At 39.2% G+C, this 27,141-nt stretch overlaps 1 protein-coding gene across 6 annotated transcripts in view; it reads left to right on the top strand.

Annotated features, from left to right (window-relative positions):
* Window positions 1-15,301: 15,301 nt before the first annotated feature.
* st3gal3b (ST3 beta-galactoside alpha-2,3-sialyltransferase 3b) overlaps window positions 15,302-27,141 on the top strand; it is a 46,848-nt gene continuing 35,008 nt past the window's right edge. The window contains exons 1-6 of one of the 6 annotated variants that reach the window (XM_028594074.1): window positions 15,302-15,623; window positions 20,115-20,264; window positions 23,055-23,117; window positions 24,532-24,594; window positions 25,087-25,128; window positions 26,443-26,485. In XM_028594074.1, coding sequence (XP_028449875.1) covers window positions 20,156-20,264; window positions 23,055-23,117; window positions 24,532-24,594; window positions 25,087-25,128; window positions 26,443-26,485 — 320 coding nt within the window. In that variant the 5' untranslated portion in view covers window positions 15,302-15,623; window positions 20,115-20,155. Of the gene's footprint in view, window positions 15,624-15,796; window positions 16,114-20,114; window positions 20,265-23,054; window positions 23,118-24,531; window positions 24,595-25,086; window positions 25,129-26,442; window positions 26,486-27,141 lie in introns of those variants that run through there. The other 5 variants (XM_028594075.1, XM_028594076.1, XM_028594077.1 and 2 more) reach the window with 5 other exon arrangements.

The raw sequence follows: 27,141 nt of genomic DNA, 5'->3' as shown, positions 1-27,141 counted from the left end.
GACTCATCAGACCAAAGCACAGATTTCCACTGGTCTAATGTCCATGGTTTTTGCGACTGCACTTGGGGACACATTCAAAGTTTTCGCAATTTTCCAGACTGACTGACCTTCATTTGTTAAAGTAATGATGGCCACTCGTTTCTCTTTACTTAGCTGATTGGTTCTTGCCATAATATGAATTCTAACAGTTGTCCAATAGGGCTGTCGGCTGTGTATCAACCTGACTTCTGCACAACACAACTGACGGCCCCAACCCCATTAATAAGGGAAGAAATTCCACTAATTAACCCTGACAAGGCACACCTGTGAAGTGAAAACCATTTCAGGTGACTACCTCATGAAGCTCATTGAGAGAACACCAAGAGTTTGCAGCGCTATCAAAAAAGCAAAGGGTGGCTACTTTGAGGAATCTAAAATATAAGACATGTTTTCAGTTATTTCACACTTTTTTGATAAGTACATAATTCCATATGTGTTCGTTCATAGTTTAGATGCCTTCAGTGAGAATCTACAATGTAAATAGTCATGAAAATAAAGGAAACACATTGAATGAGAAGGTGTGTCCAAACTTTTGGTGTGTGTGTGTGTGTGTGTGTGTGTGTGTGTGTGTGTGTGTGTGTGTGTGTGTGTGTGTGTGTGTGTGTGTGTGTGTGTGTGTGTGTGTGTGTGTGTGTGTGTGTGTGTGTGTGTGTGTGTGTGTGTGTGTGTGTGTGTGTGTGTGTGTGTGTGTGTGTGTGTGTGTGTGTGTGTGTGTGTGTGTGGTTCGCTCCCTTTCACGGTTTTCGGTTCTGTAAAGTTCTTGTTATTTTTTCTTTTAATCTTTAACACTCCAGAAATATACTTCAGCATATGATATTTAGCTTAATTATCCACAATGTAGGATACAGTATTAAAAATAGTTATATTATCTAATCATGCACAAACTGAATTTGACTTGACTTTAAGCACATTATTGGGACATCTCTGAGGAAAGCTAGGTGAGATTTTGATACAGCAAGATGGAAGACATTGATGATTTCAACAAGCTTTTCATTTATTTGGCAAATGGTAAATGTACTTAGTTACATTCCACCACTGCACATACAGTAGGTACACGGCACAAACACCAACAACATGAGAGTAAATTTCATGGCTAATAGTTTTTTACACCAGCACTCCATCTCTGTGCAGCTGTGGCTCCCTCTAGTCCCTCTGTTAGGGGGGGATTATGGTCTGCAGCCGCCCCCCTGACCAGTCACATGCTAGTCAAGTGACAGAGCTCAAATCACTTTGTGCTGTAGATGTTGGATTCTCAGACAGTGGCGTTAACCAACACATTGCTGAGCTTGTTTCCTTAAAGCAGCAAATAGGGGTGTCTTTGACACACACACACACACACACACACACACACGTGGAGTTAATGTAATTATCATATACATCAACATATACAGTGCTGCTCATGACTATTGGAACCCCTGCTACAGTTGACCAAAAAGAGGAATAAAAAAAAAAAATCCTCTTTTTGGAAATTGATCTTAATGCCTTAATTGAAAAAAATAGGAAAATCCAACCTTTGAGAACACAAATTTTCTTTGTGAATGAAGAAAGTATCGTACATAAGCAGGCAGGCCAGTTATTTCATGGATCCAGGATACTATGCATCCAGATAAAGTTCCCTTGGCCTTTGGAATTAAAATAGCCCCACATCATCACATACCCTTCACCATACCTACAGATGGGCATGGTTTTATTTCAGTTAGCCTAATAGCTGGTTTGATTTGCATTGAGAGATGATCTTATGGAAAGTACCCCATGCCAATCTCTAAGTATGGTGATTTTGGCATTTTTTATATATACATCTATATCCTATTGTTAATCATTCATTATCTGTTTTACAGATTCATTATCACTTATGGATACTTGTTTATATACGGCTCATACATGCTAAATAGGGGGGTTATTAGTTTTATAAAGCTGAGCGGTGCAAATATGCAACCAGCATAATGGGTTTTGCACTCTTCTGCTCCAGCGCAATATAATTCAACTTCCCCACCAACATGTGACGTATAAGCCACATAAGAGCAGCAGAAACCTCACATGACATAAAACCACTTCGTTCAAACCACTTCCTTCTTCCTCCTCTTACTTTTCTCAAAAAGTGAGGCTATATAAATAGAAAGGGAAATCCAAGAATTAATCGATTAATTAAGTGAATAAATCGTCACGATTCCGTGAAACACTACCTCAGGTAACTAACAGTCAGGTAGATACAGGTCTAAGGTCCAACACTGGACCATGACAGTAATCAAAATATGATAAGACATGAGCAGAGAACTTTAAAAAAGACATGTCTCAACACCAGAGTTCATTGCTTTGTACAGTATTCTTCACGTGTGGCGTGTGGATAATCGCACGCCTGTGATTATCCACTCAATCTTAACTATTTGTTGATCAACAATTTCAGCTTTTTTTTTAACTAAAATATTAGGTAGGCCATCATTTCATATAAATGAGGTTTTGTTGTCCGTGAATTCCAAAAATAAGTGTAAAACTAATGGTAATAAATTGATGTTAGTGGTGAATCCGGTGGGGAAAAAGCGAAACAAATGTGAAAAAGAAAATAGCAACAACAACTTTATAAAAAAGAAAAAAGGGTTGATTTTCATTGTTTAACCGGTAGGACAACAAGTTGCATAGTCGACAGGAAGACAACCCAAGAGTTAAAAGGATATGACAAAGGATGGAAGGAGTGTCTAGCTTGTATGTGTTGGTTTGCAGCAGCCATGTGTCCTCAGTGACACAGAGTTTGCAGGCTGTCTGTCAGTAGAGAGATTTGGCTCCCTGCTGACCGCAGCATGTCTGTAAAGATGTGTCTGCACGTTGTTCATGAAAGGCGACGATGGATGAGGTTAGAGCGAAACACCTCCACCCACTGTTTCACTTTCAAACACCTCACTTCCTCTCTAAACTTTAACCTTATTTTCCTTCTCATGTTGGAAAGTCATACGACACAACCCCCAGGTTTTCCTCGCAGCAAAAGTCACAGAAAGGACATAAAATATAACTGAACGCACCAATAAATAATACAATTCAACTGGAGTGTAAAAACCTCCCAAATGTGTGGCTAACGGCTAGCTATCTTACCTGAAAACACAAACACACACTGTGTGTCCAGTATTGCATACTGTATTATTTTACCGTAAATAGTATGCAATTCACATACTATTGGTTTCATAAGAAGGTTTTGGACATGTACTAAAAAAAATCGTACGTACTGTTTTAGCCTACTGAATAGCACGTTAGTATGGAATTTTGGACGCAGCCTTTTCATCTAGCTACCTAGCTAGCTTTAGCCAAGTTAGCTCATGAATTAGGCAAGTTAGCGTTAGCCTGCTGTTTAAAATGTGTCAGCTACAGTTGCAAGTGCTTTTGTTTTGAATGACTCCTAGAAAAAAGTCTATCTTCAGGTTTATCAATATTTCGTTTCGCCCCCAGATTTTCTTGGCAGCAAAAGTCACAGAAAGGACATCAGATATAACTGAACACACCAATAAATAATACTGATTCAATTGGAGTGTAAAAACCTCCCAAATGTGTGGCTAACGGCTAGCTATCTTACCTGAAAACACAAACACACACTGTGTGTACAGTATTGCATACTGTATTATTTTACCGTAAATAGTATGCAATTCACATACTATTGGTTTCATAAGAAGGTTTTGGACGTACTAAAAAAAAATCGTACGTACTGTTTTAGCCTACTGAATAGCACTTTAGTATGGAATTTCGGACGCAGCCTTTTCATCTAGCTACCTAGCTAGCTTTAGCCAAGTTAGCTCATGAATTAGGCAAGTTAGTGTTAGCCTGCTGTTTAAAATGTGTCAGCTACAGTTGCAAGTGCTTTTGTTTTGAATGACTCCTAGAAAAAAGTCTATCTTCAGGTTTATCAATATTTCGTTTCGCCCCCAGATTTTCTTGGCAGCAAAAGTCACAGAAAGGACATCAAATATAACTGAACGCACCAATAAATAATACTGATTCAACTGGAGTGTAAAAACCTCCCAAATGTGTGGCTAACGGCTAGCTATCTTACCTGAAAACACAAACACACACTGTGTGTCCAGTATTGCATACTGTATTATTTTACCGTAAATAGTATGCAATTCACATACTATTGGTTTCATAAGAAGGTTTTGGACATGTACTAAAAAAAATCTTACGTACTGTTTTAGCCTACTGAATAACACGTTAGTATGGAATTTCGGACGCAGCCTTTTCATCTAGCTACCTAGCTAGCTTTAGCCAAGTTAGCTCATGAATTAGGCAAGTTAGCGTTAGCCTGCTGTTTAAAATGTGTCAGCTACAGTTGCAAGTGCTTTTGTTTTGAATGACTCCTAGAAAAAAGTCTATCTTCAGGTTTATCAATATTTAGCTACAGTTGCAAGTGCTTTTGTTTTATTATGATAAACTCCAAAGTTAAGTGTAGCTAGCTTGTGCTCAGTGTGTGACATAGATATATATGAGTGGGTGAAGCATACTGAGAAAAGAAGTGTGGAAAAAAGAGAGGCATAGACTACTGTAGAGAAAAATACAGCGGATGAACTAGCCTATTTGTGACAAAAAAGTGGGACACAGCAGCAACACAAGTAACGTTAACCTCTTCAAACATTACATAACAATACTTGTTGGAAGTTGCTCTAGAAAAACTAATGGACTATATTATACTTGTGTTTATTTAATCATTTAATCATAGTATTTCTCTAAAATACTGTAGCCTACTATTGTTTACACTTATTACCACAACCAGTTTTATTTAATTGTACTCATATTTGCTTTTGTAATTAATTTGTTTTTAATTGCCAGTATGTGTCATGTGATTTGCCGTTAAGTGTAATGATCTTTTTTTCTAAAAGACCATTGTTTTTGAAAAGTCACATACCCATTGAAGAAATGATCAGTATCGTTGAAATTGTAATAAAAAGTATCGGTATCGAATTGAAAAATTTTGTATCGCCCGATCCTTAGCGTAGGTCCATATGTGTTTGTGTTATGTGGTGAATGTGAAAATGAACTGCTACCTCCTCTGTCCGCTCTAGCCACTGAAAAGAAATAAGCAGAGAAATCAGGCCAATTACAAAAGCTGGTCAGTCTGACATTGTGTTAGTTACTATACGATTACTATTCATGAGCTCGCCCAGTTGCGCTGGGTAAAGGATGCTGATAGCCAGGCTCTCATTGGCTAGCTGTTAGCCAATCAGAGTCAAGCAGCTTAGCTCGTTAATATTAATGAGAACTGGCACATACTGAGCTGAGTCTTCCTGCAGGCTTTCTATACCACGCTAGAATGGCTTGAAACAAGGTAACCAAGGCACTTTTTTTCCACAAAAAAATGTTACAGAGTCCATGGTAGGCCTTCAGACATTACCACAAAGTCATGAAATACGTGTGGCAGGGCACCTTTAAAGAAGAAAATCTTTCTAAATGACTGGGATATTAACTCATTAGCTAGTTACTGTAGTTGCAGCTGCTGGGTGAAGCTACTGTAATTGTACTAATCTGTTTACAACATAAATAGAGAGTTTTTTTGTGCTGAGGCTAATGCACGGGTGTCATGGGGTGTGTTACTTGCAAAACAGGAACCATTATCCTTCCTCAGTGAAACTACTTTAAAGAAGAGCTGCCTTTTAGCTGGTGTTAGACAACAATCACTGCCTGTAGTCCAGTTACAAAGCAATGATTTTGTATATCTTTAATCAAACATGTGATTACTGAAAACAGAAAATTGACTGTAAACTCTCTTAATTCAAGTGGTTGGTTTCACTGATTTATAATAGGCCAACATTTTACTCGGAAGATGATTTTGGGAACTACTTTACATCAAAAAGTAAGGTAGTTCCTGGTATCATTTGCATTCCTTTTACTTTGTCTCCCTGCTTTCCCTGGTTAAAGATACTGTCAAGGTTGGAGGAATAGCACATCTGGACCCATGTTAAGACCAAGAGGCGGCAGGATGATCTTTGAGAGTTATTGAGAAAAACGGTTTAACACCAAAAGTGTCCAGAGGCAGGCAATAGAAATCTGATAACAAGTAGCAGGAAGACACTGGGGAAACTAAACACTAACAAAATTCACTAAGACACTACAGGAACAATACAAAGTGGGAGGGACAACAAACTGACAATGGACAAAGGGAGAACACAGACTTAACAGGGGGGTTAAGGGAGACAGGTGACATGAAGGCTGTAAAGCATTGAATAAACTCGCCATTCCCGACCTGTTGCGTGACAGTGTGACATCATGGGAGCACCGTAACTATTTATACTTGCGCGTGGTGGTCGCGACACTAGCTGCAGTCGTCTCCTGAACAGAGGAGTCGTCAGAGATCGACGTCATTTTGGCGTCACATTGTCGCGCGACAGGTAGGGAACGGCGACTGTAAAGAGGCCTTTACAAGGCGCAACATCAGGGCAGGACAGTCGATCCCCCCCAAAAAAGGTGGGAGAACGCACAAGGCAGAAAGTGAAGTATCTGAAACGAGACAAGAGGTGAGAATACAAAACATATCAGAAGTTACGGCTGCATTTGCACTCACATTAATCATTAGCACATCAGAGGCGGGGCGGACTTTTCTACCGAAAGCCCCTCAAGAGGTGAAAAGCAGTGACTGGGGGGACTTGGTTACATAACCCCACAGTCTGACAGCAGCACTCCAGGTCGGAGCAAACTGGAATTACTGCCAACCTCAGTGAGTAAACGTATGTGTCTCAATTCCTTCATTCCTTCCTGGGCTGATAGTGTTTGCTTTTAGTCTGGCTCAAATTGTATTAAGCCTGCATCAATCAAGAAAGCAAGGAGTATTACAAGATTAGTGAACCTAAGTAACCTAAGTTCCCAAATGTATTTCAGTCTTTTAGACAAGTGTATCCGCCCCCCCCGTCACATAAACTTTGCAGCATTTGTGGCTGCGTTGCTGACCTCCTGCAGTCCTACAGAGACATCAAGTATGTGCATGTAGGATACACACGCGCACACATGAGGATCTAAAAGTGTGCGTGTGTGTGTGCATGTGTGTACTGAGCGACAGAGACCGAAAGTCTAGATGCGCAAGGGTGTGAAAGCATGATTTTATGATATGATTTGACACATTGACAGTAGACTGTGTACGACTAGTTTTCCCATATTGTCTCATGAGCTCTTTTTTTTACTTTGCTGTTCATGGCATCGTATTTCGTGTGCTGTATAATTCAAGTATATTCTGTTGTGTTACTTATTCGCCCGGCTTTATTATAGCACATTAGTTTTGATCTTTCCTACATCATTACTTATGATGCTGATCTCGAAGCTAATGAAGGAATGAACTTGATGTGTCCTGTTGGAAAATAATTTGATTTTATTCCATACAAACTATATGTATGTATGTAGGCTATGTACTGTGCTGCTTTTGAGATCATGTACAGCACTATCTCTGTTTCATAATGGGACTTCCTGTTGTTGCCAGCTCATTAAGCAGCAGACGGCAGCAATCTAAGCCTATAGGTTTCCCCCAGGCCCTACTTTACCACATGATGGATCGAGCCCATAATCGTCTGAGATATCTTGTGTCTGCAAGCACGCAGTCTTTCCCTGCTAGAAATATATTGTGTGATACTGTTGCTACCACAAATAAAATGCCAAAGTGGCCACATTTTTAAGGTGATGGGGTTTTTGAGAAAGATAGGCTGTTACAAGAGTTTTTATTCAGATGATAAATTGATGTTGAAACCTAATCTGGTTAACACGTGGGCTGCATGCCCCAGATATTTGACCTGATGTTGCTGTTTCACTTTGTGGTGTGTTGTGTTATGGCTGGAAGGTCAAATAGTTTCCATGTTGCAAATGTCATGATAATCAGGATTTGTTGTTTTTTTGCTTCAACAAACACACTACTCTTATGCCTCACGCTCAGTGTAATGAAAGCGTGAGTAGTATGACTGGTGTGTGTATTTCATATTTTCAACAGTTTGACTTTTGATACAGACTCTTTTAAACATTTCTATATTCAGTAGACAGTTAAATGCACGTTCGCCTTTCCGCGCATCAAAAGTTCAATATACTGCATGCAAAATACTATAGTAAATAATAAAAAAATAATGTATATGCATGTATTTATACACCCATTTAAAAGACTACTATCTGAAGTTAAGCACACAATCTAGTCGTTGCCAGTAATTGTACAACGGTTTAAAATCTCACAAAATATCGGTCCAACGTTGTGTTCATTTTCAGGTTCATACTTGTATTTTGGGTTTCTACGAGAACAGGTTCACGTGCTTTAATGTTAAAAAAAAAAAAAAAAAAAAAAAAAATACTGTCTGTCTCAGTATACCTGTATTGACCCTCTGCAGGGGCGTAGCACAAAATTCTGGGCCCTGTAGAAAGGCATTTTCTATGGGCCCCTCCCCCGCATACACAGCTATTCATTCTAGCATCTTTTTTGGCCCTCCTCACATGAGGGCCCTGGGTACTCCAGTTGAGCGTTTTGATACTTTTACATTATTTATATAGCACCTCGACCTGCTTTATAATCAAAAAATACAAAGACCATGGAAAAATCACTTTTTACAACATCGGATCGCCAACATCGCCACATCCGATCCCCAGACATGTTATGAAATGGATAGCGAGACAGCAAGTATTTCTTCATGTGACATGTCAGAATAGTTTACCATGCCTTTAAAGAGTAACAGACCAAATCGATTTTCCTAACTGTCTTGTCATTGATTAACAAATGTTTGTAGATAGTCCTTGCTGCTTGTGGTTACATGGGGAACATCTGTGATGGGATCATTTCTGTTATTTAAATCCTCCCTGTTATTGATTACTTATTGTTTGCAGAGAGTGCTAAAAGGACAGTGGCCACATCAAATTGTCTCTTCGGCTTTCCTCTCTCTGAAGAGACTGCTCTGTGTGAGTGTTTGATTATTTATTCTGTCATTCAGCGGTAGCCTACTTCTGTCAGTCTGTTTGATACTAATACTCTCGATTAAGGACTTGACAGCCACAGAAAAAAGGTAATGTGTGTTTCTACCTTTGGGTATTTAAGGTCATAAACCACAGAGACATATTTCATTAGTAGGAATTGTTTTTCAGTGTGTAAAAATAATTAAAGGTGTCACACAAATTCATATATAAAAGCAGGGCAATATCTGTGTTAAAGGAAGACATCTGAATGCCACATTCTCACCCCAGAGGCACTGCTCAGCTGATCATATGCCGATAGTCTTACCGACAGTCTTATCAGACATGAGAAGGGTGAAAACATTTTAAATGGCCTTTCAAGTATTTATGTCACATTATATCATCCTAAAACATATTTCCAGCATATAGACAGAATGTTTATTTTTTCTGTTTGCGTGGGAATGTAATCTTTCTCCTAAGATACAGTATCGCCACGGGATAAGCTCGAAACAAAAACAGGAATTATTCATGGGCCAAGAATGAATCCATGACCTTGGCCAAATGGGTCTTAAAATAAGCTCTGTGGTGACTCTGTAAACATTACAGTCCTTAAGAAAGCCATGGAAAGTCTATTTTATATGTCCAGTAACTTAGTATTTTACAATTTGCAAATATTTCAGTCATAGACTTAACACGACTTAACATACACACTTTTTTGCAGGAGTTTAAGCAAGCGGGTGAAATTGTGTTATTTATTGTGAGCTTCAGAGGAGCTGGTAGTTCTCCCGGCTGTTGCTTCACAATCAACATATGTACGTGAGAGGGGTGATCTCCAATTCTCATCCAGTTGATTCCCAAAAATGTCAAACTATTGCTTATAACATTTTCCCATGAAGGATAAAGTATCTATAAACAGCACAGAGACCTAAAAAAAAAAAAAAAAAAAAAAAAGTCTGGTACGGCTGTCTCTGACTTTATCTGTTGATTCATTACTGAATAACCAAGACCTTTGCTTTCACTTGAATAGACATTACTGGTGTTTAATGAAGTCATGCATGGGAGAGAAAGAGAGAGAGAGAGTGGGTGTAATTGTTTGAATGGAAAAGAACAGATAAACCATGAGGAAGATAAACAGAGAGGGAGTAAAGAATGTGAATGAGAATATCTCCTAGGGTTGGCATTTTTAAGTGTCCAAACTTGAAAGGTGACTATTGCTTTGCACAGTACATGCTCATCTCGTTGACTGCCATTTAAAGGTGCCTTTGGTTAATTATTAGGATCATTAGACACAATGGCCAACTTCTCTAATCGTGCTATATTGCCATATTGCCCTTTCATTTCATTGGGTAATCTGTATTACTCTCATGTCTGTATGCCAAATATGAAGCTAGAGCTAGCTTATCATCAAGAATGCAAGCTGGAGGAAACGGCTAGGTCTGGTAACAAAATCTGCCTACCGGCACTAATGGTATATTATATCTGGTTTGTTAATGCTTTATAAAACCAAAATGTATAAACGTCAAGTTGTGATTATACTGCACTATACTACGCAACCAAAACTTGACTTTTTCTTACATTTTACAGAACCAGGCTAGCTGTTTTCTCCTGCTGCTAGTGTTTATGCTAAGCAAAGCTAACCACCTCATCAGCTAGCTCGGCTCTAGCTTCATATTTAGCATACGGACATTAGAGTGATGTAAATCTTTTCTTTTTATTACTTTTGGCAAGAAAGCAAATATGCGTATTTCCTAACAATATCTGTGTCTAAATTAAATTAATTTGCAGTTACTTAATATATATAATAACTTACTAGTCAGTTCCATTACAGTTGTGTTAAAACAGTCCATATTTCTGGACATGTTGATCACTGAGTATGAAAATAAATAAGTGACTGTGTTAACAGAAATAGCAGAAGTCCATTTAAAGAAACGCAAACCAAATGTTTGTTTTCTATGAAGTGCCATTACCTAATTTTTTTTTTTGCAAAATTAAAAGGGACTTTTGTTCCTTCTGATTGAAGAAGAGTGACAATTATCTGTACATGTCTAAGTGTGTCTTTAGCTAAATAAAAGGCTGTAGTCAAGATGGCGCCTGGAATAGTAAATATATAGAATAAATGGGAAGCGAAAGTGCTGTCCTTACGGGCAGTATTTGTTCAGATATATCAGATTCCCATTAGCACTTGTTTATTTCCTGCTGCCGATACTTCATCTATGATTCAGGCGACAACGATCAATTATTTACTTTGCCACAGTAACGTCTGGCTCTACTCGTGTAGGACTTTCACTCAGACAGATTGAATGATCAAACATTAAACTAGTCTGTTTAAAGATGTCAGTTATTCTGTTCAGCAGTGAGTACATTCTAGATGCTATTCTTGATGTACTGTACTAGTAATGAATACACTTGTTAGTGGTATGGCTCAGTGGAATTTGTCTGCATGTTAAGTAAGTAAATATAATGTGATGTAGCTTGCAACAGAGGTGAAAGAGGTGAAAATGCAGATTAAGTTCCATTAAAGAGGGATTATTTACTCAGCCTTGTGGATTGTAGGGGTAACAGGTGACTGTAGGCGCAGATTTTATCAAGGGGTTTACAATATCTGGTGAGCTTACTTTCTGCAATTGAGCTTTTGCACAACTGTTGTCTCCCAGTATTATCACTTACAGGTCAACTACACAGTATTATTAGAGCTCGAAGGACAGAAATTGCCACAGTTAACCCTTGTGTTGTCTTCCCGTCGACCAGGAAGCTTTCTGTTTTTCTGGGTCAAAATTTAAATTTACAAACTTATTTTCAACGTTTTGGTCGTCTTTATCGACACTTGTCACTTTTCTCAATGTTTTTGAAGATTTTTCCGACGTTTTTTGTCATTTTTTCCCCCATTTTTTACTCACTGTTTCCAAAGGTTTTGTCAATTTATATCTGCGCTTTGGCGTCCCCCCCGCACGTTTTTGAATCTTTTTCCGACATTTTTATCACTTTTTTCAACGTTCTTTTATCGTTTATTTTTTCAAACGCTATGAAATTGAATCAAAAACCCAAATTCAATGAAAGTAGTGAACTGATCATTTATTTTACTTGTGAAGAGCGTTGTATGGAACCATCCAAGTTTAACCATCCCAAATTTCTGATATAGAAGCTTTTTGAAAATGGGTCAAATTTGACCCGAGGACAACAGAAGGGTTAATACAAGCACATGAAAGGCATTACATTTTCCTAAACATTGTTTCACTTGTTTCCATCACCTGCTGATATATTGTACATTTAAGCTCCTGGAGTGGGCTTAAGTGGAAGCTTTGACACAGCAGAAACCGTCTGACTACACTCTGAGATGAAATGCCACTGAGGTCTACACTTGTTTGTGATTTGCCAGTTCGATAATAATTAGAGAATTAGAAGAACCATCGTAAAATGACTGAGTCACGTTTCAAACCCAGAGAGATCAAATGAATTTGGATGTGGCTTCATCTTGGCAACTAGACTCAGGATGTACAGTGAAGCGAATGCATTACAATTTGTGGAAGTGTAAAAAAAAAATAAAATAAAAAACTCAGTGCTTTTCCCTTCAGGGGTCCATCTCTTTACTAGGAGACCAACAAATAACTGTGGGCTTTCCAGACGTGGTTAGGGAATGGAAAATTTCGGCTCCTTGCATTGTTTTCTGTAAACATTCTTCGAATTGTGAGGTAAACAATTGATTGAATCTGTGTGCCAAAGGCCATGAAGTGCAGCCAACTCACCAGGAGTCCCATGCCAGCTTTGAAAAAACATGACAAGCCTATGATCCTGGAAAAACTTCAATAGGCTTATGTGTCTGTGCGTATATCTCAGAGTTTGTTTGTGTATGTATTTTATTCTCCAGGATCGTGCTAATCTCCTGACCCCAGATGGAGAACAGTGGGTGAGCAGATTGTATATCCTGCTTGATTTAATATTCATAGATCGGTATGCTACTCTGCCACACAAAAATGGAAGACTGCACCCCCCCCACACACACACACCCCCTCTTGTACCTTGGCTCTCAGCCTAACAACTGCTTATGTAGGATACAAGGCCTTGTGAATGTCAGGGCACAAATAAAACCATAAGATCCGAGAGGAAAACTGAATTAGCAGAGTAACCCGAGCAGGTGTGACGAACAGGACTATGGATCTGCTGCCATACAACAATCTGCTCTGAGCAGCCACATGATACTGTAGGTCCCACCTGCGCTAAAGGATGACATACAGGGTGTGCAACATCTTATCAGAGCAGAGTATAAGTCATACTTTGGATATCATAATATGGCTTAAGTTTGTTGTCATTTCCTGTTTTTAAAGGCTGCATTATGGTAAAATTATGTAACTTCCCAGACTGTTTTAGCTGTTCTATTATTTGCATTTAACCATTTAGCCATTATGTCCACATTATTGATGATTAAAAATAAAAATAAAAAATCTATTGCAATATCAAAAAAAAAAATCATTGCAATATCAAAATCGATGTATTTGGTCAAGAATATCTGATTTTCTCCATATCGCCCAGCCCTACTTATATTCTTAGAAGCTTGGTAAACACAGGCAGTATTCAGCAGTGATTGTGTGTGTGACTATACCTGGGTTTCTCTGACTTCATGATGACCGAAACTGTAGAAACCGCCTCCTTGGATACAAGCTATTTAAATACACTCAACAAGAGTCCAAATAACAGGATGTGACAAACAGCTTATGGCTTGTGGATAAAAACACTATCATCCTGGAAAGTATCAGAATGAATCATGTAGCAAAAGGGCTTACACTGTAATGATTATTTGTAGTCCTCGAAGGGATAATTAGAGCTTGAAACATTTCAGGAAAAGCACTCCAAACTGGTGCAGAGCCACCAAAGACAGTCACTGGTTGTATGTGTTTTCTATAGTTAAGACTATATAATGGTATATATGGTCTGTTGGATGTTGATATCAGTGGTGGAAGAAGTATTCAGATCCTTTACTTAAAGGACAATTCCGACAATTCAAAATGAACCTAGGGGTTAATAACACATGGGTAGCCTACCGAGTCGACCGTTCTCTGGGATATGTTTTCATGCTAATCGAATGTGACCAGTCTTAGCGTGAATTGCTAATTAGCTTGTAACGCTAAGACTGGCCACCGAACAGCAATGATGTTGTAGGGTTGACAACTGGTGCTTTAACAAAATATTTTCACAACTAGATTTTTTTTATTTTTTTTTAATCAATAATGTGGACATAATGGCTAAATGGTTAAAGGCAAATAATAGAACAGCTAAAACAGTCTGGGAAGTTACATCATTTTACCATAATGCAGCCTTTAAAAACAGGAAATGACAACAAACTTAAGCCATATTATGATATCCAAAGTATGACTTATACTCTGCTCTGATAAGATGTTGCACACCTTGTATGTCATCCTCAAGCGCAGGTGGGACCTACAGTATCATGTGGCTGCTCACAGCAGATTGTTGTATGGCAGCAGATCCATAGATCTGCGTGTTATAAGAGTTACGACTACTAGCGTTACAAGCTAATTAGCGGTTTGTGCTAAAACTGGTCACATTCGATTAGCATGAAAATATCTGAGCACGGTCGACTCGGTAGGCTACCCATGTGTTACTAACCCCTAGGTTCATATTGCGCCGGAATTGTCCTTTAAGTAAAAGTACTGATACCACACTGTAAAAATACTGCATTGAAAATATTACTTAAGTAAAAGTGTATCATCAGGAAAATGTAGGCTACTTTAAGTTTTAAAAGTAGAAGTACTCAATGCAGAAAACGTCTCACCTTTTAGAAACTGAAAACGATAAATACAGTTCTGCCAATCATTTCAGCTGGACTGGTAGGCCTTAAATATATTGGTAGTTTAATTTTATAATAAAACATTGTATTGTGTTAACTACATGTGTGTTGTGTGCAACAATCGTATTTGTAAAGTAACTAAGTAACTAAAACTGTCAGATGTAGTGGAGTAAAAAGTACAAGGTTAGAGTAGAAGTAGAAAGTGGCATGACAAGAAAAGACTACAAGTAGCTCAAATTTGTACTTAGTAGGCCTACAGTATTTGAGTAAATGAACTCAGTGACATTTCACCACTGGTTGATTTAAAGACCTTTGAGAATTTCAGAAAATGCAACCATTAAAGCATGCCATTTGTGCAGCTTTCAATCAAAAAAGAAAAAATAGTTCTGAGACCACATACCGGCAGTGCAACCTGCTCTACTACATTTTTGCATCCAGTAGACTATATAAATGCTACAGTGCCAAATACCATGCAAACTACATTGCGATGCTTATCAGCCGACGTGGGGTGAGGAAACACGCGAAGAACCAGGTTAAAAGGTGTATTCATTGAAGCTCTGTTAAATCGGGATGGAGCATCAGAATTCAGGGAGATACCTCATGTGACTGCCGCTGACAGAAACTGTATCGCTGTACACTGGTGACATTGTTGATGGAGGGTGTGTGCTTTTCCTTCTGTCAGTCTTGATTTGACTGGAGCTGGTGGAAACCACGCAGTCAGACTGGTCGTGGCAAACGCGCAGTCAGACTGGTCGTCTTGTGCTTCCAGAGCCAGGGCACTTTCACAGATTCATTACGATGGCTTGGAGAAGAGGGAGAACGCGGTTCTTTTATCGACCGATCCATCATTTCAACTAAGGTTGGGATTGTTTCTGAACCGAGGACTCAAGAAGAAAAGGAATAAAAGGTGATGTCTATAATTAGCCTAATCAATTTGGAGATGACAATGAAACGTTGCTACGCCGTGTTTCAGTCGACAGTGATGGTGGTGGTTCATTTTGGCAAACCGGGGGTCCGTGATTGTAACCTCCGCTGGATTACCAGAGCATTGTTATCTTGTCAGACTTGGACACACTCCGCTGTTACATACTGTCATTTATCCCACATGTGTGGACTGTTTCGGCCATGGATTGCGCTCGGTGCTGTACCTAAGCTTGACTGGCCAGAACATTTGTTGGTAACGCTGCGGGCCTGCCGACTGGATCAAGGCAAATTCTCCACTATGCCAACGTAGCGTTGTTAGCATAGCGACTGGCTAAGCTAACGGTTCACCGTAGCCGCTTGATATTCGCTCTCGTCTTTTCTACAGTTAACGTACCTGTTTGTAATTTATCTGGTTATGTCCGTATTACAACTTAAGCGTAAACAGAACCTTTCGAAGTAAGATAAACCCTCAGGTAAGCTTTAAGTAACGTTATACGTTGTAACTGGATAGACTGAGGTAACGTTAAAGTTATAGCGTTGATTTATGGGACCTCAGAGTTCCGTTACGTTTGTCTTGCTAGCTGCTGAACTTCCTTTGCCATAAACTTAACGCGTAGCAAAATTGGTTAACTAGCTAGCTAACGTACACGATTAGTTACAAGAAGTAGAGACCTTCGACATGGCCTGAAAAAAAAAAATATATATATATATATATATAATGCTTTTGTAACCGTGCATAAGAACTCGCGACCGAAACCCGTCACAACCACTGATGTTGTGAGTCAAAACCAAAACGCTAAAGTTATACGGTGGGACTATTGCCAACGGTCGTAGTTTTAGCATTTTTTCTGCTGCCTAATTACATTATTTACTCTTTTTTTCTGTTCTTGGATAAATATACGTTTGTAATTTCCATTTCGTTTTGTAACGTTAATGTTGGACAATGTTCTGTCGCAACTTAAGTAACGTTAGTTGATTTAGAAATGCAATATGGAAATGAACCCTATGTTTTGACTTGACTCCCAGGAGTTGCAACTGGTCTTAGCTGCATGCTAGTGCACGTTTGGATACATTGTAGTGTACTACACAGAAAATACTGTAGAATGTATTCCACAGGTGTCTATTTTTCGTTTGATTTGTTTTCCAAGCCAAGTCAAAAAGAATGATCGATCTGACCGGATGGCAGTTTGTCAGTTAACTTTTAGATTATTAACAATTTTCATTTTTATTTTTTTTTAGTTAACTTTTTTAGAGTAATTGGTTTATAAATTGTAGGCCATTGTATGTAAGATAAGTCATATACTATTAACCGGTTGCATTTTATGTGAGGGGATAAATAGAGTATTAACAAGTTGCATTTTTACAGTTTTTTTACAATCACTTTGCTACTAATTTCAGAACCTTGATGTGATTTTTCAAAAACTTTAGACACAAAACTCAAAACAGTCATCACTTGTAACACAGACTGTCCAATGTTCAAAACATTAGATTGTGCATTCATATCTCTAAAGAAGTCTTGCACTTGGACAATTACTGGTTCAAAAAACAAATATATTGTGAAATACAATTGAAACATTACTTTAGATCACCCACACACAAGCTACCCATAGTTTCAATGGGTCATCGTTTGTACAGTCATTAAATATTGTAGTACAAAATAGGTGATACATGTTTAATTATGGTACTACAAGTAAATACATCCCTGTAAAAGTACTGCAGTAGTAGAGAGAATACTACAGACCAATGTGGCATAAGTGTATATATATATATATATATATATATACAAATTCTCATTTGCAAGGACAACACACACACAAAAAAAAAAAAAAATATATATATATATACCATACCATACCATACCTAGAGATTGGCATGGTTTTATTTCAGTTAGTCTAATAGATGGTTTCATTTGCATATAGAGATGATTTTATGGAAAGTACTCCATGCCAATCTCTAGGTATGGTGAAGGGTATGTGATGAAGTGGGGGGGCTATTTTAATGCCAAAGGCCAAGGGAACTTTATCAGGATGCATAGTATCCTGGATCCATGAAATAACTGGCCTTTAAAAATAAAAATCTGCCGGCCTTTATGGGAATTTAACATAGGGGTGTACTTATTTATGCCCCCTGTATTTTAAGGAAGAACATTTATTTATTTACGATACATTATTCATTCACAAAGAAAATTGGTGTCCTTAAAGATTGGATTTTCCCTCATTTTTTTAATTAAGGCATTAAGATCAATTTGCAATAGATGGTTTTTTTATTCCTCTTTTCAGTCAACTTTAGCATGGGTGTCCTAATTTTTTCACATAACTGTAAATTATATATCTCAATCATCAGTAACAAGTTGGCAGAATTGGACAAGCAATTCCAAGGGCCTGAATCCATACAGTGCAGTACTGTAAATACTGTAAAGAGTCTGAAAAGTTGGTACATGGTACTATAGAAACAGTGTCTGATAAACAGTAGTATATTACAGTAAAGAATGATGATGAAATATTACATCCATAGATGATGTAGTCTAATTGGTTCATGATCCACGCTAATTGGTGACATGTGAATCTCGTTATCTTGAAACTTTCATGATCTAAACATGGAATATTGTTTGTCTGTTTCCATACAATTATGCATTAAGAGTAATGCAACAGTTGCTTATCATTTTGAGTAGTTGTATCGATTGATAGTTAGATGATTGTAATGGAATGAATAGACAATTCTCTAAAATGTAATGTGTGAATTGCTTTTTGAAATAGTAGTACTTTGATGTTAAGTTGTGTCATATTGAACAGGTGATCTTTGTTAAATGAACAAATGATATTTGGTTTATGTGCATTGTATCCAAGCAATTGAAAAAAGTGTGAGAGTTTTGAAAAATGTGCATTTTGATCATTGGTTGTGAGTTTTGTGTCTAGAGTTTTGAAAAATGACATCAAGGTTCTGAAATTAGTAGCAAAGTGATTGTAAAAAACTGTAACTTGGTGGACAGCATGAACCGCTCATTTGAAATGCATGGTTTTGCAGATGTATTATCTGAGCTCAACTCTGCTCACACGCTATTTGCACTCGCCTCTATCAGTTCTAAAGATGGCACAAAGATGCCCCAGATGGAAATGCTGTGTTTCCCAAAGCCCAAGATGACTACCTCAAATGTCTTGTTTTGTCCAAAAACAGAAACCAGGAAATACTCCCATTTAAGAAGCTGGAATCAAGAGAATTTTGACTTTTTTCTTTTTCTTTCTCTCCTAAAAATTACTCAAACTGATTTATCGATTACTCTTTGCAGCTCTAATTAGGTCGATCATCTTTTAACTGCCACCCAATTGTTGCTTGCAAATTATTCTTGGATGACTTGGGTTGTGTGCAATGAGATTTTTCTGCTATGTCTGTTCTAATTCTGTACAGAAGAATATGCCTGCACGTTGTGTTCTTGCATGTCAGACTCCAGCCCCAATCAGATCACATCTGAGACATTCTGTCCAGCATTTTGTGTTCCAAACGGGCCTGTTTTTTTAATGAAAGCTGTTGACTCAAGATAAGATAAAAAAAAAAAAAACATATCTGGGGTTGAAAGCAATTGCACGGTGCTAGGTTACAGTTCCTAAAGACGGTAGAGGATTCGAGCTAATTCGCAGAGTTTGTTCAAAACAGAAGCCAGGCCACACAGACACACAGATGACCAATGGGTTGTCTTTCCTACTGTCAGGCGACATGTAGACTTGACAAGATTACTGTGTGTAGCACGACTTGTTTTTTTTTTTTTTTTGCCTGAAGCAGGTTAACTGAGAGGTGAAATTAAGTGAACGTGGCAGTCATTTTTGTGTCACCGTTAACTGAACTAACAACAATGAAAGGGGAACTTCAACCCCCATCTTATATCTGCCATGCTGTCTGCAGTAGTGAGGGTGTGGTTTCCTGTCAACTACTGAAAACATTTGGAGATGGCGGTTTTTTTAACGGATGCTTTGGACCACTGATAAGTAGCAGTGTGTAGCCATCCTCACCACTGAAAATATCAAACACCACAAAAACTGACTTTCTGCTCCCCCTACTGATAAAGTTTGTGTAATTTTTTTTTGAGTTGATTCTTAGCAAAAATCCCTTTTTGTTCTTTCACAAATATGTGCTGGTGTATACCCAAAGGGAAGATATTTCCGATTTAACCTTGTTGGAGTCAGTCTTTATGAAACTACCTTCCATGACATTTACCTACATTATATTTTCTCTCTTTTTCTTTTCTTTTTTTTTTTACATACCTCTCTTAAATCATCCTAGTTCATCCAACCTGTCTTCCATGTAGACTCCACCTCTACTTCTCTCAACAATCCCTCCCTGTGCGTGTTTTTCTTTGCTCTTACTGTATGTTATCGCCTTGCTGGTTTTGTCAGTTATCTTTCCCTGCTGCAGACAGATGAGTTTCTGTTGCGGGATGTGTAACCGCTATGTCCCTGACTGTACCCTCTTGTCATTTCAGGTGCTGGCCTGGATGGTGTGCCATGTGAATGACTGAAGACCATGAAGCCCCCACACAAGCGGCTGCTGTTCATCTTTTGCGGCATAATGGTCCTGGTCTTTATTTACTACTCTTCCTGGAAGCTACGTCTAGTATGGGGCCTGAAGCCTCGTAAGTGACATCTTCAGTCCGACTGTTTTGCATCGTTGAATAATCCCCTGATCATCCATCTGTCACAGCACCCTTGAAACCTACTCGTTATTGAGCAAACGTATTCAAAACCTGTCTGTGTTTTGCCTCTGTGTGCTGACTGCCAGTTTAACAGTCTGTCTATTTCAATCTGTTTTCTTTGGGTTTTATTCTACATTCTCTCTGCTGAACCGTTAGTATATCAAGCTGTGTGTCGGTGTCTCAAAACCTGTCTTGTCTCTGATACTAAATTAGTTTTTCACTCCCTTCACCAGAGCACCGGATGTGGTGGGGAAGAGCTTAATCAGATTTCCGGGTCCAGGCAGTGTTAGTTGCAATGGCATTTTAAGATTTCCACGCTTGGATGATGAAACAGTTCCTCGAACTGAAAATTCAGTTTTGCAATACCCTTATCTGCACACTGTGAAGGCACGTCTTCCACTTTCCACTTACTGTAAACATACCATTATACCGTAGGTCATACTGTGTGGGCACCGTGAAACAGCTGTTAAAATCCAGCAGAGGGGGCTAAAAGATTTCTCAATTTTTTAACTTTTCTTTTTTGCCTGGGCATCCTACAGAGTATATTTTCTAGGAAAACATTCTCAGGGAGCCACCTTTGGCACAGAAAATGGTACAAATGTCAGTATTTTTTTTATTTCAAAGGTTCTCCTTGGGGCTTTTTATTCCTTCTTATAAGATAGTATACAGGAAAAGGGCGAGTGAGAGGGGACAATATCATTTAGACATGTGTCTCACGCCTTAAATGTTCCGAAACTCTTACATGGTGATGTCAAGTTACAATTTGCCTACACTGGGCCCAGTACTATTTCTGTAAATTCCTCCTTGGCTCAAATGTGAGGATGGTGTCTAAAGATCTGAATATACACTGTGCATTATGAAATTGATGAGAACATGTATTATTGATGCTTAAACAACCGATGGGCTTCTGAAGCAGTCAAGTTGAGGAGCTGAACATTATAAAAAAAAAAAAAAAGAAAAAAGGAATCTCTGTGAGAGAACTTATTGTGTAAAAGTCGGAACAAAATGTCTTATTGGATCAGAAGGATTATGCAATGTTACCTTGTGAAAGGGCTAGTGAGTCAGCACGGAGTAAGCTTCAAATGTGATAAGTCATTTCTGATGAAGTTTGCTTGAATATAGAGAAGTCTTTGAGTAAGACATCCGTCCAGTTTTGATGCCGGGAAATTATGTTACACCGTAGGTGCCCTGAAACGGCTGTTGACGTCCCGTTCTCCACACACCGCAACTTAGTTTCTGTCAACCTTGGCATTTCAAACAGTCTGTATTGTTGAACTTGCTCTGCTCCTCTACCATACAGTATTTGATGTACTGTTGCGGTATTAGGGCTGGGTATCGTTCCAAAATATTTGATACCAATACCAATACCATGACTTTGATACCGATTCCTGAACGATACCTTTTTTCAATACCAATTTTCTGAAACAAAAAGAAATGACTGCATTACACGTTACACAAATCTTATTTTTCAGCTCCTATTCCGTGAGCTCTCTCTCATTACCGTCTCTGTGTAACGTAGAGTTTTTCCTGCCTGCCGTGTAACGTTAGACAGCCAATATATAAGATCTTGGTAGAAGCATGCTGCGTGCTTATTGGCTCACTGGCGCTGGTGAGATTAAGGCTGAATCTCATTTCTCATTTTACCCCTTATCCTTACCCCTGCCCCATTGTAGCAGTTCCACTGCTGTAGACCTCTGTTCACAGACAACGACAAACACACAGGGAGGAATATTTGCCACCGCCAGCCACAGGCCAGGGCCAGCCGGCCTGACCTACTTAGTTGAACACTTGGTTTTACATGTAAATGGTGATTTCAGATGTATTATGTAATGTGGACGTGACTTGCATCTAACCTATTTTACACATTACTTTTTAAGTTTGTGTTTTGAGTAACCAAGCTGTTCCAGATAGATTGGCCTACACGTGTGGTGGGCGACTTGTCCTCTTCGACATTTGTCAATGTGGTGTACAACAGTTGCGACACACTTCAATTCAGTTTCCCAACAGCGTCGTCACTTATAATAGCTCACTTTGTTGCTTGTAACAGGAACATAACCCAAGGGTTTTAATCACACTTATAAACACACCAAACTGCTAACATTTGTGCCAACAAGCCATACCTTTCAACCCTGATTTCTTTCAACTTTTTAAATATAAACCACTGAAACATAATTTTGTTGTTGTGACACACATCAAGCTGTGGTCTCTGTGTATGTCTTTCAAAAACAATAAAATGAAGAATGTTGTTACACTGCTCATAAATCTATAAAGATATACATGAGCTTTCTAAGTGGGATTCCTATTCCCCCAGTCATTTTCACTGCTTGATTAGCAGTAAAGTCAGCAGTCGCTCAAGTAGCGTGCTCTAAATGTTCCGGACCACAGCTTGGTTTTTAACATTAGGGATTGCCTTCTCTTGTGGTCATCAGTGATACTCCTATTCCAGTTTCAGCTGTAATGGAGTTTGACGCTTACTAATTGGGGAATTGGAGCTGCCAGAAGCCCTCCCATGGAGACGCTGTGTTGTGCTTGCAGCCCATTCTAAAAGAACTTCACAGAGTTTTACATTTGCAGACAGGGTTCAAAATTAGTACCATCTACCAAGTCAAATGCTGGTAAAATATGTAAGTGGCTGGTCTATACACTCACCAGCCAAAAAAATCCAATGGTAATCTATTGAGTGGCTGTGATTTTTTTTTTTCCAGTGTCTTAACCCCCTTTTGTTTTCAGAGCGTGATGCAGCAGAGACAACTGTAGGCCTGACTACAGGGGCTGATGTGAAAAGAATTACAGGTAGAGGCCATCTGCCTATTTATCCTGGGTGTCCACTATTGTCAAGCGGGTGATTTCTTCTTTTTTTTTTTTTTTTACGCTGGGCTTTTGAGGTTTGTCTTCATGGACTATAAATCTCTGCTAACAACAATACAAGCTTTCCATTTCTTACCGCTTACATCTACCTAACACCATTGTTTGATCACCAAAAATGTTTGTGCTTATTCCCTCATTCAGTTCTCATAGGCAACTTTCAATATACCACTGCCATGATGACCTCAAAAACACAATGGGGGGTGAGGGGGTGCGTGGCCGGGTTGGCTCAGTGGGTAGAGCAGGCGCACATATACTGAAAGGTTTATGCCTCGACGCAGAGGTCCAGGGTTCGAATCCGACCTGTGACAATTTCCTGTGTGTCTTTCTCCCCCCGCCTCTCTCACCCCTTTCTCACGTAGCTGTCTTGTCAAAATTAAAGGCGGAAAAGCCCCCAAAAAAAAAATCTTTCATCTTTTATATAAAAAATAAAACACACAATGGGGGTTTTTTTTTCAGTTCATTTTCCACCTCATTGGGCTTTCCGCCATTTCCATTTAAGATTGAGATTCAGCCAAAAAAAAAAAAAAAAAATAAACCATGAAAACCTTTTGAGTGGCTAGTAAAATTTGAACATCCACAAGCCATTTGGCTGGTGGACAAAAAAGTTAATTTTGGACCGTGTTTGCAGAATTCGATGCAGCCTTTTCGTCACAAGGCCCATTCGTCCTCGTTCTGTCTTTGAAGAGGGCTTTGTAGTCTTCGCCGTGATAAATCATCAGCGTCGGGATGAAACGGCACGGCAGCTGTGCTCTTGATTGTTTCAATAGAACTGAGAGGGACCTGTTGATATTTTTCTCTCTGAAACCTGTGTGGGGTTTTTCTTTGAAGCTAACCCCTCTTCCTGATCTAAAGTCCTCCCGCTTTTTTTGTTTTTTTGTTCAGTAAAACAATGTGAATGATTAATCTGAAAGGAGATGTGGAATAGAAATGTGCAGCAGTTGCTGAAATCTTAATCGAGCTTAATAAACGCGGCTTTACGCACGCTCGCACATCATTTTACTGGAAGAGTGAGAATCTCTTCCATTGTTCGGTAAATCTGTAATAAGACAGCCTTGTGTGATATTGTTACTATATGAATGGCACTGCTGTAATGGTAGAAATTAGAGGATCAGCATTCAACCTTTGTGATCTTTTGTTTCTTTCTGTCTCTGTCTGCCTTTTGTGTGCATCTGTTATTGTGCGTAGCCACCAGCCGCAATCTGGGTTTATGCCGAAGCTGATGTTGAAAACGTATATATTTTCCAAAGATTCTGAGTACTTTGGTCTTGGTTTATAGTTGCTTCCACAGCTCCACAGTGCTTTTTTTTTTTCCAGTGTCTCAACCCCCGTTTGTTTTCAGAGAGTGATGCAGCAGAGACAACTGTATGCCTGACTAAAGGGGCTGAAGTGAAAAGAATTACAGGTAGAGGCCCTCTGCCTATTTATCCTGGGTGTCCACTATTGTCAAGCGGGTGATTTTTTTTTTTAATTTATTTTTTTTACGCTGGGCTTTTGAGGTTTTTCTTCCTGGCCTATAAATCTCTGCTAACAACAATACAAGCTTTCCATTTCTTACTGCTTACATCTACCTAACACCATTGTTTTATCACCAAAAAATGTTTGTGCTCATTCCCCCCCACCCCCATTCAGTTCTCATAGGCAACTTTCAATATGCCACTGCCATGATAACCTCAAAAACACAATGGGTGCTTTCTGCAGTTAATTTTCCACCTCATTGGGCTTTCCGCCTTTCATTTAAGATTGAGATTTAGTCGGTTTTAATCCCTGGATTTTAATTCTAACTTCTCCTCGTTCTCCCTTCTCTTACTCAGTCATTTCTGACCTTTCCAGTTGGCCAAATTCTGACACAACAGACTGAGCTCAAACAGGGATAACTGACCATTTTGTGTTTCAGAGTTGGGAACGGACATCCCCGTGGGACGAATAGTAGGCCAAGGTACATCTGCAGCACCCACCTGTCGAACCCCCCTCACCCATCCTTGTTGTCCTTCCGCCATTTAAAATGACATTTAAACACCTTATTTGTATTTTTTTATTTTTATTTTTTTTAAACCCAACAATACTTCAGCAGCCACATTTGGGTTCAGAAATTAGACATGTTTCCAAAAAAAAAAGGTCAGTAACACATCTGGTTGACAAAGTTGGCCAACAGAGAGAGCGACATGTTTTCAAAGTTAATTCAAGTTGCTGTAGTAATAAAGTACAGAATTTGGTACCCATGGCAACTTGAGGAGGAATTGCACACGTGCTCAGTCATGAAGTGGCAGTGTGATCCAACACTGCCCTCTGTTGTCATGGCCCGGTAACAAACTAGTTGGCAAGAGAAGCAGTCTGCAGGAGTTTTGGTGCATTACACAGTACAGTAAGGTTCCACGGACCAACAGTTGTCTTACTGGTAGGAACCTGCCGCTTTGATTTCTCCCAAACTGTTGCCTCAAATTGGCCTTTATGCTTTATGCACACACACACACACACACACACACACACACACACACACACACACACACACACACACACACACACACACACACTCTCGCTCGCTCATCTTGGCTGCCTTGGCAATGTCCCCATTCTCCCAAGCAGTGCTCAGATCCTCCCCTAACCAGCCATCGCGCATTCCCACTGTCCATTTCTTTATCTTTCTCCTCCAGCTTCTCTGTGAAGACGAGATCCGCAACCACAGGAGTAATGCCACGCTCTTCCTACTTTCAACTAACGCTCATGTTAAACGTAGTCCTCCGTCACTCTTAATTTCAGCATTTTACTGACAGAAATTGAAATATGTTAACCATTTGTTAGTCTGTAAGTGCTATTATAGAATATAAGACATAGATATCATTAAATGAAGCTTCAAATTTCTCCATAAATATTTACCTCTGTGCTTCTCTGTCTTCTGCCTCAACGCTTCACCAGGCACCTATTGGCTGCCCCTCTGGTTGTCCATAGGTGATCTCTAACTTCTTTTCTAACTTAATTTTTTTTAATTTTTTTTAACTGAACAGATTGTTTTGGCTGGCTTCTCCCTAATCTCGCTTGTTTGTCACAAATGCTTAATTCTAATGCTTTCTTTTTCTTTCCCATTTGTCATTTTGTTTTCCCTGTGGCGCGCAGGTTGTTTACAACTACAGCCGATGAGCTGCTAGTTGAAATCATGTACATTGGACGAACAGCACTAATGACCCGGTTATATAAAGTGCCCACCATGCCGTACTGTCCGTACTCCATTTCTCTTCTTGTCTTTCTTTTCCAGTGTATGATGAGCAGGGCTTTCTGCTGAAGCTGGACAAAAAACTGTGAGTACATTTCTGTCATTAAATGTAACCTGTGTTTAGCAATTCTCGACCATGTACTGCGTGGGGGTATTTTCTAACTTGTTATGTTTAGAACAGCTGAATTCCCAGTTTGACTTTGGCTCCATTAGTTTAGATATGTTTTCCAGCTTGTTCCACTGCGTGCATATCCACGCAGGTTCTTGTTGACCAATTGGGGAAACGTGAAAACGTAAACCTTGGACCAATTAACCTCATTTGATTCTTTGTTTTCTTTTTTTAAATAAACCCATTGCATCTCGTTGGAGTCCTGAGAAAAACCTGGCGACAAATGCGCAGATTGAATTGGCGGTCTGAGTAATACATTAAGAGATTTGTGTGAATTTAGATGTAGTTGGTGTTCTCCCCCCCTCCCCTCTCCAGAGCAGCTGTAGTTTGTCAGGGAGAGAACATGCTACATTGAGTCATTACGCAGCTGTCATTGTGTCAGCGTGTCCGTTGAGATGTGTATAATTCCCTGAATTGGTTTGACACTCTTGCTCTAAACTGCCACGATAACGCTCCCTTCTCCGGGCCCTTCCATTACCATGCAGGCAACAATCATACGCTCCCATCACCCCCCCCCCCCCGCCCCCAGATCTCACAGGACACGTCTGTCGGCACTCTGCGCGCACACTGTA

The sequence above is a fragment of the Perca flavescens genome, chromosome 12, assembly GCF_004354835.1.
Source record: "Perca flavescens isolate YP-PL-M2 chromosome 12, PFLA_1.0, whole genome shotgun sequence".
Classification (NCBI taxonomy): domain Eukaryota; kingdom Metazoa; phylum Chordata; class Actinopteri; order Perciformes; family Percidae; genus Perca; species Perca flavescens.
Note: the sequence above shows the minus strand (reverse complement) of the source record. Positions and strands in the feature narration are given on the sequence as shown.